At 37.2% G+C, this 13464-nt stretch overlaps 1 protein-coding gene across 6 annotated transcripts in view; it reads left to right on the top strand.

Moving 5' to 3' along the window:
* OSBPL9 (oxysterol binding protein like 9) overlaps positions 1–13464 on the top strand; it is a 164466-nt gene that overhangs the window by 82385 nt on the left and 68617 nt on the right. For all 6 annotated transcript variants that reach the window (XM_025289471.2, XM_025289470.2, XM_025289468.2 and 3 more), the window contains one exon: positions 7419–7495. In XM_025289471.2, the coding sequence (XP_025145256.1) occupies positions 7419–7495 (77 nt within the window). The remainder of the gene's footprint in view (positions 1–7418; positions 7496–13464) is intronic.

Genomic DNA, 13464 nt, shown 5'->3' with positions numbered 1-13464 from the left:
TCTTTCGTTAATGTCTTTCCACTTTCAGGATATCCTTATCTTTCTCTGCTTCACAAACTGATTCTTATTCTTTGAGATCTAAACTCCTTAAGGAGGTCTTCCCTGATTTTTCATTTACACCCTTTAGTGGTGATGTTGTTGTTGTTTAATCAGTAAGTCCTGTGCAACTCTTGTGACCCCAAGGACTGCAGCCCACCAGGCTCCTCTGTCCATGGGATTTGTCAGGCATGGTGGTGATATAAGCCATGTATTTATGCAACTAAGTACAAATCTGTCTTCTTACTAAATTTTTGAGTTCCTTGGGGTCAGGGATAAGTCATAATAAATGCTCAACAGTAATGATAATAATAATTATACCATTTACCTGTCCAAGTGTTATATTTGGACTAACTCATTTTACATTTGTAATAATCTTATAGATAACCATTATTGTCCTCCTTCTATAGATAAGAACTCTGAGGCTTAGAAAGGTTAAGTAACTTGTTGAAAGTCATATGGTTAATAGACAGCCAAGTTCAGAGTTGAACGGGATGTTCTGGCTCTGAAGTCCATGTTCTTTGACTTCATATGTCACAGTGGCTTACCATGATATTCTTTAAGTGGTGTATTTTGATGAACTCAAATTGTTAAGTTTATGTTTTGATTTTTTTTAATTGGAGGATAATTGCTTTACAATGTTGTGTTGGTTTCTACCACACAATGATGTGAATCAGCCATAATCATACATATGTCCCCTCCCTCTTGAATCTCCCTCCCACTGCCCATCCCAAACCACCCCTCTAGGTTGTCACAGAGCACCAGTTGAGCTTCCTGTGTTATACAGCAACTTCCCACTAGGTATCTCTTTCACTTATGGTAATGTATATATTTCAGTGCTACTCTCAAATTGATGTAGTTAGATTTATCAGTTGTTGTCTTTATATCTTGTTTAAGTTTTGTACCCTAAGAAGCTTTTTTCTGTCCCAAAGTTAAGATGATATTCTCCTGTTTTACCTTCTGGAAGATGTGTTGTTTTTCTTTCACATTTAAGAATTAAGAAAATCACCTGGATTTTACTTTTGTGTATAGTATAAGGTAGGTTCAGGTTTCATTTTTTTTTTCATCCATATTATCCTAGCACCATTTATTGAAAGATTGTTCCTTATTGCTCTTCAGAGCCATACTTAGCACTAACCAAGTGTCTGTATTTATGGGTGGGTCTGTTTCTGGTCTGTGTTCTTCTTCACTGGTTTATTATTTATCCTTGTTCCAGTATCACATTTTCTTAATTATTATAGCTTTATAAGACTTTATATGTAATAGACTAAACCCTCTTAAATGCTTCTGTCTTTTCAAGAAGGACTTTGCTATTCTTTACCTTTTGTACCATTTTTCTTTTTTTTTTTTTTTTTGCTGAGTCAGGCAGCTTGCAGGATCTTTGGTTCCCCATCCAGGGACTGAACCCATTCCCCTGCAGTGGAAGCACTGAATCCTAAGCACTGGCCCACCAGGGAGTTCCCTGATTTATATTTTAGAATCAGTTTGACTGATTTCCCAAAGTGCCTTTGGAATTTTAATTTGCATTGCGTTTAATCTGTAGATCCATTTGAATATTCTAATTCATAAAATGGTTTTTCCATTTATTTATGTCTTCTTTATCATAATAATGTTTTTAAAGTATAATTTTTAAGAATTTCAAATAATCTTGCATTTACAAGAAGGTTGCAAATACAGTACAAAGAACTTTGCCCTCCCAAAACTGTTTGAAGGTTGTTGTTAACTGGAAGTCCCATCGCCCCTAAATGTTTTTTTATTATATATTTATTTTCTGCAAACAAGGAAATTTTCTTGTAAACACACTATGCAACCATTAAAATCAGGAAATTAACATTGATGCATTAAAACCATCTACTCCTTCGAGTCTATTCAGGTTTTGCCAGTTGTTCCAATAATGTCCTTTATAGCAGGAGGATCTGGTTCAGAATCACAATTTGCATTTAGTTGTCACATTTTATAGTCTCCTTTAGTCTGGAACAGCTACTCAGTCTTTCCTTGAGTTTTATGACTTTGACACTTTAAAAGATTAGAGGCTAATTATTTTGTAGACTGTCCCTCTGTTTTCTCCTAATGTTTCTTCATGATGCAGATTACATATCTGGCCTGAAGATCACAGAAGTGATTCTTTGTTCTTTTCACAGGATTTCAGTTTGTTCCATAACTAATGACATTTACTTTGATCAGATGATTGAGGTGGTATTTTATCTTTTTCCTTTCTTGATATTTTGTGGGGGTGAAGCTATGCAAAATCCCATTTCTGAGCAAACCTTCAATTTATATGTATCAGTGCTAACTCATGGTTTCCTGTTTTACTCAATGGATTATAATTCTTTACTATCATTATTTTAATGCTCAAAGTGTCCTTAATTTGGCCAGTAGGATTTTTTTTTAAGCTGACTTCTGTGTTCTGTTGACATGTTCCTATCATTCTCTGAGTATTTTCTTCTTTAACTTTCAGGCACACAAAAGATGTTCCAGGCGAGTTTTCTGTCTTCCCTGTCCCAGTCCTGGAATCAACCATTTTTCCAAGGAGCCCTAGTTCCTTGTAATGGAGAAAGATATTTAGAAATCAGTACCTGATGCTAGGTGTACTTATTGCTGATGGCTCTCATGGTGCCCAGGCCCTCTCAGAGCTAAGAAACATATGAATGTTATATACATGTGTACATACATGTGTATTCATGTACATATTTCCATATGTATTTATTTACATAAATATTAAAAACTATTAGTTCATACTGATACCTGTATTTCCAGCCTAACATTGCAGAAATCATTCTGGTTTTCTCCCTTACCGTTTTTGTAACTATCCAACAACCAGAAACCCTTTATCCTTGTTATATTTACTCATTTGATCAATCCCTCTGTATGCAGTTAGTTTCCCATCATCACCCACTTCCTTGTGTGGATGTCCCCCTCATTCCACTTGTACCAGCCTGACCCAATCCCCCTGCCCAGCGTGGACTCCATCTTGGGCTCTGACTCCCCATGCTGGACTTGTCCATTGTGTAATTTTCCTCTTCATCCTGCTGGCTTTGATACCCAATGCCAGGTTGTTTCTTGGTTTGATGTATGCCCTCCTTGTCCTTTTCAGACTCTGATGTCCTGAGCTGAATTTTCTACCCATTTGGTACAATACTTTCAACTAAAGCACAGAGCTCATGTGATTTTCCCCTTTTAATGCCCCCTTTCTCTTCCAGGGTTCAGTCTCAGATCCCATATTGCCTTTAGTTATGACAGTTCCTTACTCCTCTTATCTTTTGTGACTTTGACATTTTTGGTGAGTTTTAGTTATTTTGTAGAATGCCTCTCAGTTTGGGTTTATCTGATATTTTCTCATGATTAGAGTGAGATTATGTGTTTTTGGCAAGAATACTACAGAAGTGATGCTGTTTCCTTGTCAGTGGGTCGTATCGAGAGAGTGGTATATGATATCAAGAAATTTGTTACTGGTGATATTAATCTTGATCACTGGATTGAGGTGGTGTCTGCCAGACTTGTCCATTATAAAATTACTGATTTTCCCTTCATAGTTAATAACTATATTGGGAGAGATACTTTGAGACTCTGCTAATATCTTCTTTCTCCTCAAACTTTTGCTCACTGTTTTTAGCTATTAGTATGCCATTGGCCAGTCCTGCCTTCAGTAATTATTAATGTTGTATTTGTCTACAGGTGATTTAAACATTTCTTTCATTCATGCTATACTTATGAATTGTAACTCTTCTGAAGAAAGAACTGTGCCTTCTTCCCCATCTATTTATTCAAGTAATTTATATCAATAGTGTACTCTTAGATATTTATTTTATTCTTTGGATTATAATTCAATACTATCAGTTATTATACTACTCATATTCTTTAGGCTTTGGTTTTTGGAACTCCTTCAGTTTGGCTCCTTTCTCCTTTTGACATGCCCCCATTCTTTTTCATGCACTTCCTGTCTTTCTGTCTCCCTATCTAGAACCCTGAGTTCATAGTGATACCTCCTTTTCTATTCTTAATACCATATGGCTCATTCTATCCTTCTCATTTTCCTCATTTGTAATTTTTTTCCCTCAGACACTGAGAAACCAGGGTTGGCATTATCTACAATATATTCACTTGTTTGTAGTTACAGAATTGCTCAACTATACTCCTGTGAAAACCAGATTTATAGTACTTGTGCACTTTTTGTACAGTATTTGTGTATGGTTCTGTTTCTGTTTAGCCTTGCATTGTCTAGTTAGAATACTGTTTTCAAAGTTAGTTGGGCTTAATTTTTTCTTTTTTCTTCCTCGTACCCTTCATTGTGGTTGTCTTATTCATTTGTAATACAGTTAGGTTAATTTATTACTGTTTATATTATATTTTCCCAGGTAGCTCAGTGGTAAGGAATCTGCATGCCAATACAGGAGATGCAGGAGACATGGGCTGAATCCCTGGGTTGGGGAGATCCCCTGGAGAGGAAAATTGCAACCCACTCCAGTATTCTTGCCTGAATAATCCCATGGACAGAGGAGCCTGGTGGGCTATTGTCCATGAAGATCCCAAAGAGTTGGACATGACTGAACACATACACAGAATTACATTGTATTTGGGGTTCCCTCTCCCCATCCTGGTTGATTTAAATTATTTATCTGGGGGGCGAATGTGAAATATTACTGTGGCTTTAAAGAGTCTGAGTATATACAAAATGATAAATTCAGAGAAGTATTGCTGCCTCTGAACCCCTACTAACTCATTCCTGTTTTTCCTGATTTCCATACTTGCCCACTGTGCTTTGCAGGTAACCAATCTCATTAGTTTATAGTTCCTCCTCCTTGTATTTATTTTGCACAAACCAGCAGATGTGAGTATATTTTCTTATATCCCCTTCTTTCTTCTTTGTTTTCATTGAATAATACATCTGAAAAAGCACTCCAAATCACTCAAAAGTGATCCTCCTTGTTCTCTTTTTTACACTTGCATTGTACTCCATGGTTTATTCAAGCATCTTCCTCTATCTAAGCATTTAGGTTGTTTTACAGTATTTTGTAATTATAAACAGTGCTACAGTGATTAACCTTATTCATATGTATTTTTATCTTGTTCAATGTTGCTTGATTTTTTTCCATACTCAACCAACCTTGTATTTCTGGAATAAACTCAACTTCAATTTGACATATTAAGTTTTATAAAGAATTTTTGTATATCCTTTTTGCATTAGAAATGTTGCCTTAAATTTTTTTCTCTTATGATAGTCTTGTCAGGTTAATATCAAAGTTATTCTGACCTTAAAAGAGTTGGGGAGTGTTCTTCTTTTTCTTTTCTCTGGAATATTTTGTGTTTGATTGGCATTCTTTCTTCATAAATGTCTGACACAGTGCTCTGGTAAAACTTTCTGGGTCTGGAGTTTCCTTAATGGGATGACTTTTCAATTATTTTAATATAGAATATTTTTGATCTACCAAAAGTACACTTTTTCTGTGACCTCACCTAATAGTTACAAAACTGTTTAGATCTCACCCCCAGCTATTTTAAGAATATTTCCTCTGTCTTTGGTTTGTAGTAAATTTTGGCTGGGATGGGTCTAGCTGTGGATTTTCTTTGATTCAGCCTGCTTAGAATTCTTGTGTGTGTTAGTCACTCAGTCGTATCTGACTCTTTGTGACCCTGTGGACTGTAGCCCTCCAGGCTCTTCTGTCCATGGAATTCTCCAGGCAAGAATACTGGAGTGGGTTGCCATACCCTTCTCCAGGGAATCTTCTCCATCTAGGGATCAAACCTGGGTCTCCTACATTACAGGCAGATTCTTTTACTGTCTGAGCCACCAGGGAAGCCTGGGCTTCTGAAATCCGTGGCTTAATGTCTTTCATCTTGTTTTGAAAAATTCTTCATCAGGTAGTGCTTCTAGTCCTTTCTCTCTTTTGTCTTCTTTTGGCATTTCAATCACATGCATATTACACCCTCTTACCGTCTGTGTTGCTCTCCCTTTCGTCTATATTTTCTCTCTTTGACTCATCTTTTGTTCTGATGAGTTTCTTTTGGTCTCTCCTCCAGTTCTCTCATTGTCTCTTCAGCCGATTTAATCTGCTGTCAGACTCATTCACTGAGTTCTTAATTTTGCTTATTATTTTAATTTTGTAATTAAAATTTTGTAATTTTTTTAATTTTGTAATTTATATTTAATTATTTAAAGAACCCATATAATTTATAAAATAGTTTCTAAGGCTCTGTCAAAGTTTCCAGTCTTTTATTGAATGAATTAAAACATAGTTACTTTTCAGTTGTGGGACTGTTTGTTCAAATATCTGGAGCTCTTATTGATCTGTTTCTATCATTTGATTTCTCATTTATGTGTGGTTTTGTCTCCTTGTATACCTTTGGTTATCTTTGGTTATGTGCTAGTCATTGTATTTAAAAATTGTTTATAAAAATAATTTGGAAGCTGATATGATGTTATCTTTCTATAGAAAATATATTCATTTGCTTTTGCTAGCTGGATGTTTAGAGTCAGTAACAACTTGGGGTAGTTTTAATTTCTTTCAGGCCTCAGGATTTTGCTGGATGATCCACATGACTGAGCAACTGTTTTAATTCTGTTTTAGTCTTTTTTTTTTTTTTGATGTGGACCATGTTTAAAGTCTGTATCGAATTTGTTACAATATTGCTTCTGTTTTATGTTTTGGTTTTTTAGTCTCCAGGCATGTGGGATCTTAGCTCTCTAACCAGGGGTTGAACCCACACACCTTGGCATTGGAAGGTGAAGTCTTAACCAGTGGACTGCCAGAGAAGTCCCTGTTTTATTCTTAATCCCAAGGTGCAGCCCTTTGAGGTCCCAATCAAAACCTGAGCTGTTTGCCAGAGCCACCACTGTTGGTCGGCCTTGCTCTCCTGATTTTTGGCCTGACAAACATCCAACAGATGTTTTTAGAGTAGTTTTAGGTTCCCAGAAAAATTGAGCAGAAAGTACATGGAGTCCCCATATATATGTCCCCTGCTCATATATAATAACAAGTCTTTTAAGAAGTTGCTCAGTCTACAACTCCTCTTTTGAAATGTACAATGCCTCTAGGAGGACAGTGGCCCTTAAATACCAGGCTGGATGTTTGTCTTTTCCTAGATTTTGGCCTGTTAATTCTTTACTATCTTGCTATTTTCTGATGCTTTCAAAACAGTTATTTTAAATTATTTTAATTTTTCTAATTATTCCCAGTGGTAAGGTAGCCTGCAATTGTTCTCTTTGTTATAAATTGCTGCAATTAGGTTGCATATTTGAGAAGAATAGAAAGATAAAACCTGTTAAGGAAATGGCACAACCAAAAACCTTTTCTATTTAGCATCATGATTTAAAATTTTTGCTTCCAATTATGGAGTTGTATTGTAGATATTAAGGTTTTGCTTTTTATAAACTTTTATTCCAGCTCGTGATGCTGATGAGCGAGAGAAGTGGATCCATGCCTTAGAAGAAACTATTCTTCGACATACTCTTCAGCTTCAAGTAAGAATCTTTACATGGCTTCTGGATAGTTCACTAGGTTTTTTTGTTTGTTTTCTGTTTTTGTTTTTTTTTTAAATAGCTAATAGGACGTAATGGAAACTTTTAATTTCTGAGTTGTTTATTTTTGCCTTTACAGTATTATAATATATATAAAGTTATAGTCATTTTCTTCTGCTTAAAATACTGATTTTTGTCTAGAAACAAAACAGTACAAGGCAATGTTGAAACTGAAATGCTGTGTTAGAATTAAAATGTGCCAGGCTCATTTTTTAAATTTAATATGTAAGTTGGTTATTGGTATAGCCAAATTATATAATAATGCATGATAATAGATAAAGTGCTGAGAAGTTGACCTACTTTTCTTTTTGTAAGATTTGGCAGTTACTGTTGTGGGTAGTACTCTTAGGGGTGAAAGTGAAAGAAAAAAATCCAAACTTGGTTTAAGGAAAAAACACATCTAACTTGGGTGTGGTTTGAAGTAGGCATTTAAATAATGTCATGAGGACCCAGATCCCCATCTCTGTTTCTCTGTCTAAGTTATTCTGGGTTGACTTCATTTTTAGATAGATTCTCCCTTTGTGGTAGTAAAATGGAAGCAGCAATTTCAGCCTCCCGTCGGTGGAACTCCAGATCCATAGGAGGCTGTTGTTCTTTCTGGATTAAGAGTATTAGTGCTGATACCTTAGCTTCAGTCACTTTCCCAGTCCTAACCAGTCATAATTTCACAGTCATATGTTCCACCTCTTGGTAATAGGATTTACCTCTACATCAGAAACATGTAGCAGTTAGGGGAGAAGGTGGTCCTCGCTGTCCCCAGGCAGAGTCAGAATGGGGGAAAAAAGATGCTAGGTGACAAAAACAATAAATGTCTAATCTACCATACTAAAGATGGTTTTCAGTGTTTGTTCTCCATTGAAAGAGGTTATATTGTAGTATATATAGAGGATTTTGTTTTGATTATTTGGATTTATAGGACTGAATCATAGAAAACTGATGTTTTGTAATCCTTTGTCTACTTAATTTGTCCTATATCAGGAATGGGGGCTTCCCAGGAGGTGCTGGTGGTAAAGAACCCACCTACCAATGCAGGAGATATAAGAGACATGGGTTTGATCCCTGGGTTGGGAAGATCCCCTAGAGGAGGGCACGGCAATCCACTCCAGTATTCTTGCCTGGAGAATCCCATGGACAGAGGAGCATGGAGGGCTATGGTCCATGGGGTTGCAAAGAGTCAGACACGACAGAAGCAACTTAAGCAAGCATGCACATACCAGGAATTGGCTTACTTAGACCAGTTAGTTTAGGACATCCCAGGTCTTACAAGACAGCAAACTTCCCATCACTTTGAAAGTTGTTCAAATAGATGATTTAAAATAATATGTGAGGATATGGCTATTAAGAAACTGTAGGAAATGAATATGGAGTTGAAATCAGAGCTCTCTAAAGTTACTCTGTGAGCGAGCTATACTTTTTAAAAGCAACTTTATAAGCACATCTGGCTTGGGTGTACTATGAAGAAATTCTATGAATTCCTTCATAAATTTCTTTTCAAGTTCAGTTCAGTTCAGTCCTCAGTCGTGTCTGACTCTTTGTGAACCCATGAACTGCAGCATGCCAGGCCTCCCTGTCCATCACCAACACCAAGAGTTCACCCAAACTCATGTCCACTGAGTTGGTGATGCCATCCAACCATCTCATCCTCTGTCATCCCCTTCTCCTCATGCCCTCAATATTTCCCAGCATCAGGGTCTTTTCAAATGAGTCAGTACTTCACATCAGGTGGCCAAAGTATTGGAGTTTCAGCTTCAACATCAGACCTTTGAAAAAACACCCATGACTTATTTCCTTTAGGATGGACTGGTTGGATCTCCTTGCTGTTCAAGGGACTCTCAAGAGTCTTCTGCAATACCACAGTTCAAAAGCATCGATTCTTCGGTGCTCAGCTTTCTTTATAGTTCAACTATCACATCCATACATGACTACTGGAGAAACTGTAGCCTTGACTAGACGGACCTTTGCTGGCAAAGTAATGTCTCTGCTTTTGAATATGCTGTCTAGCTTGGTCATAACTTTCCTTCCAATGAGTAAGCATCTTTAAATTTCATGGCTGCAATCACCATCTGCAGTGATTTTGGAGCCCCAAAAAATAAAGTCAGCCACTATTTTCATTTCTTCCCCATCTGTTTCCCGTGAAGTGATGGGATCAGATGCCATGATCTTAGTTTTCCGAATGTTGAGCTTTAAGCCAACTTTTTCACTCTCCTCTTTCATTTTCATCAAGAGGTTCTTTAGTTCTTCTTCACTTTCTGCCATAAGGGTGGTGTCACCTGCATATCTGAGGTTATTGATATTTCTCCCAGCAACCTTGATTCCAGCTTGTGCTTCTTCCAGCCCAGCATTTCTCATGATGTACTCTGCATAGAAGTTAAATAAGCAGAGTGACAATATACAGCCTTGATGTACTCCTTTTCTTACTTGGAACCAGCCTGTTGTTCCATGTCCAGTTCTAACTGTTGCTTCCTGACCTGCATACAGGTTTCTCAAGAGGCAGATCAGGTGGTCTGGTATTCTCATCTCTTTCAGAATTTTCCACAGTTTATTGTGAGCCACACAGTCAAAGGCTTTGGCATAGTCAATAAAGCAGAAATAGATGTTTTTCTGGACCTCTCTTGCTTTTTCTACGATCCAGAGTATGTTGGCAATTTTATCTCTGGTTCCTCTGCCTTTTCTAAAACCAGCTTGAACACCTGAAAGTTCATGGTTCATGTATTGCTGAAGCCTGGCTTGGAGAATTTCAAGCATTACTTTCCTAGCATGTGAGACGAGTGCAATTGTGTTGTAGTTTGAGCATTCTTCGGCATTGCCATTTTTGGGATTGGAACGAAAACTGACCTTTTCCAGTCCTGTGGCCACTGCTGCATTTTTCAAATTTGCTGGCATATTGAGTGCAGCACTTTCACAACATCATCTTTTAGAATTTGAAATACCTCAGTTGGAATTCCATCACCTCCACTAGCTTTGTTCGTAGTGATGCTTCCTAAGGCCCACTTGACTTCACATTCCAGGATGTCTGGCTCAAGGTGAGTGATCACATCATTGTGATTATCTGGGTCGTGAAGCTCTTTTTTTTGTACAGTTCCTCTGTGTATTCTTGCCACCTCGTCTTAATATCTTCTGCTTCTGTTAGGTCTATACCATTTCTGTTCTTTATTGAGTCCATCTTTGCATATAATGTTCCCTAGATATCTCCTATTTTCTTGAAGAGATCTCTAGACTTTCCCATTCTGTTGTTTTCCTCTGTTTGCATTGATTGCTGAGGAAGGCTTTCTTATCTCTCCTTGCTATTCTTTGGAACTCTGCATTCAAATGGGTATATCTTTCCTTTTCTCCTTTGCTTTTCTCTTCTCTTCCTTTCACAGCTATTTGTTTTTTTTTTTTTTAATTTTATTTTATTTTTAAACTTTACATAACTGTATTAGTTTTGCCAAATATCAAAATGAATCCACCACAGGTATACATGTGTTCCCCATCCTGAACCCTCCTCCCTCCTCCCTCCCCATTTGTAAGGCCTTCTCAGACAGCCATTTGCCTTTTTACACTTCTTTTTCTTGGGGATGGTCTTGATCCCTGTCTCCTGTACAGTGTCATGAACCTCTGTCCATAGTTCATCAGGCACTCTATCAGATCTAGTCCCTCAAATCTATTTATCACTTCCATTGTATAATCATAAGGGATTTGATTTAGGTCATACCTGAATGGTCTAGTGTTTTCCCTACTGTCTTCAATTTAAGTCTGAATTTGGCAATAAGGAGTTCATGATCTGAGCCACAGTCAGCTCCTGGTCTTGTTTTTGCTGACTGTATAGAGCTTCTCCATCTTTGGCTGCAAAGAGTATAATCAATCTGATTTCGGTATTGACCATCTGGTGATGTCCATGTGTAGAGTCTTCTCTTGTGTTGTTGGAAGAGGGTGTTTTATATGATCAGTGTGTTCTCTTGGCAAAACTCTGTTAGCCTTTGCCCTGCTTCATTCTGTCCTCCAAGGCCAAATATGCCTGTTACTCCAGGTGTTTCTTGACTTCCTACTTTTGCATTCGCGTCCCCTGTAATGAAAAGGACATCTTTTTGGGGTGTTAGTTCTAGAAGGTCTTGTAGGTCTTTATAGAACAGTTCAAGTTCAGCTTCTTCAGCTTTACTGGTCGGGGCATAGACTTGGATTAATGTAATATTGAATGATTTGCCTTGGAAACGAACAGAGATCATTCTGTCGTTTTTGAGATTGCATCTAAGTACTGCATTTTCGGACTCTTTTGTTGACTATGATGGCTACTCCATTTCTTCTAAAGTACTCCTGCCCATAGTAGTAGATATAATGGTCATCTGAGTTTTCAATTTAGACAGTTGTATAAATGAGTAGCATCGTTTTAGGAAATTTATGATCCAATAAGAAGACAAGTATTTTAGGAATCAGATTAGACTGTAAGTGGCAGATAATATTCCCTCCACAGTTGGTTAGACTGATATTCAAGTCTCTGTGTGATCTATTTTCTTCTAGACACTTCTATAAACCTACTAGAGTGCTGCCCCTACATAAATCTACTAAAGTGCTGCTGCTTACTTGCTTTCCTCTGAACCCATCTTTTCATTTCTGATCTCTACATTCCTATATGTGATATTCTGTCTGCCTGTAATACCATCTCCCTCCACTCTGCCTCTGTGTTCTGCCTCTTTCTTCAAAGTCCACTTCAGAACTGACCTCTTCTGTGGAGCCTCTCCCAACCAACCCCTCCTCCCTCAGCCACCAAACTCAGTGATCTCTTCTTTGAATGTCATACTTGTTGCATGGTTTACTGAGTTCTTATGATATTCTTCTTGTTATCCTTTAAGTATATATAATTCCCACCTCATCAGATATGATGCAGACTCCTTAAGGTACCTACTTTTATCCAATTTTGGAATACATGAGCTTTTACTAAGAAGAGCGCTTACCTGTCTTTTGGAATAACAAAATGAAAGGGATAACTTTGGGAAGTCTTAAATACTGATATTTAAATACATGAATGTAATAATTTATTTATATATTTTTTCTAAAGTTAATACACACAGGAAATAGGACATTTAGAGATATGTAATTAAATGTTAATTATTCTGGCAAAAAAGGTAAAGAGATTCTTTCCAAAGATGGTGAAGTATGGTGAAAGACTTGACTTTGGAGGCATAATGACTTGGTTTCTGCATCACTCTGAGTTCCAGTGTCCTCATGTATAAAAAGAGGATAATAAAACCTATTCTTCAGTGCTGTTTTGATTATTAAATGAGCTAAATGCAAATTTATTGAAATAATGCCTGGCTATAGTAAGAAGTTGGTAAAAAACAAAAAAAAACTTCCCATGTGGCTTAGTGGTAAAGAATCCGCCAGCCAATGTAAGAGATGCAGGTTCGATCCCTGGGTCAGGAAGATCCCCTGAAGAAGGAACTGGCAACCCACTCCAGTATTCTTGCCTGGGAAATCCCATGGACAGAGGAACTTCATGGGCCACAGTCCATGGGGTTGTAAAAAAGTTGGACACAACTTAGTGACTAAAAAACGGAAATAATTTTTAAGCGATTACTAATACTCAACTTTCAAACCTCAACAGCTCAGACTATAATGCTGTCATTAACAGAAACAGAAAAACTGGATGAAGACATGGGTTTGAGGAGAAAGAGTTGATAAGCAATTTTAGTCTTGCCGAGGTTGAATTTCAGGGAGACATCCAACTGTCAAAATCCACAAGGAAAGAATATAGGACAAAAGCTACAGCTGCTTTTACCATTCCTACCCCCAGTACTTGGCATTCTAAATGGTGCTTGATAAATGTTAATTAAAGAAAGAATTGATGAAGGAATTAATGAATAAACACATGATGTATAGACTGCTTTTACATTGCTGTGTATCATATTCTTTGAGATGTCTAACATATTGTTACA

This window comes from Bubalus bubalis, chromosome 6, assembly GCF_019923935.1.
Source record: "Bubalus bubalis isolate 160015118507 breed Murrah chromosome 6, NDDB_SH_1, whole genome shotgun sequence".
NCBI lineage: Eukaryota > Metazoa > Chordata > Mammalia > Artiodactyla > Bovidae > Bubalus > Bubalus bubalis.
Note: the sequence above shows the minus strand (reverse complement) of the source record. Positions and strands in the feature narration are given on the sequence as shown.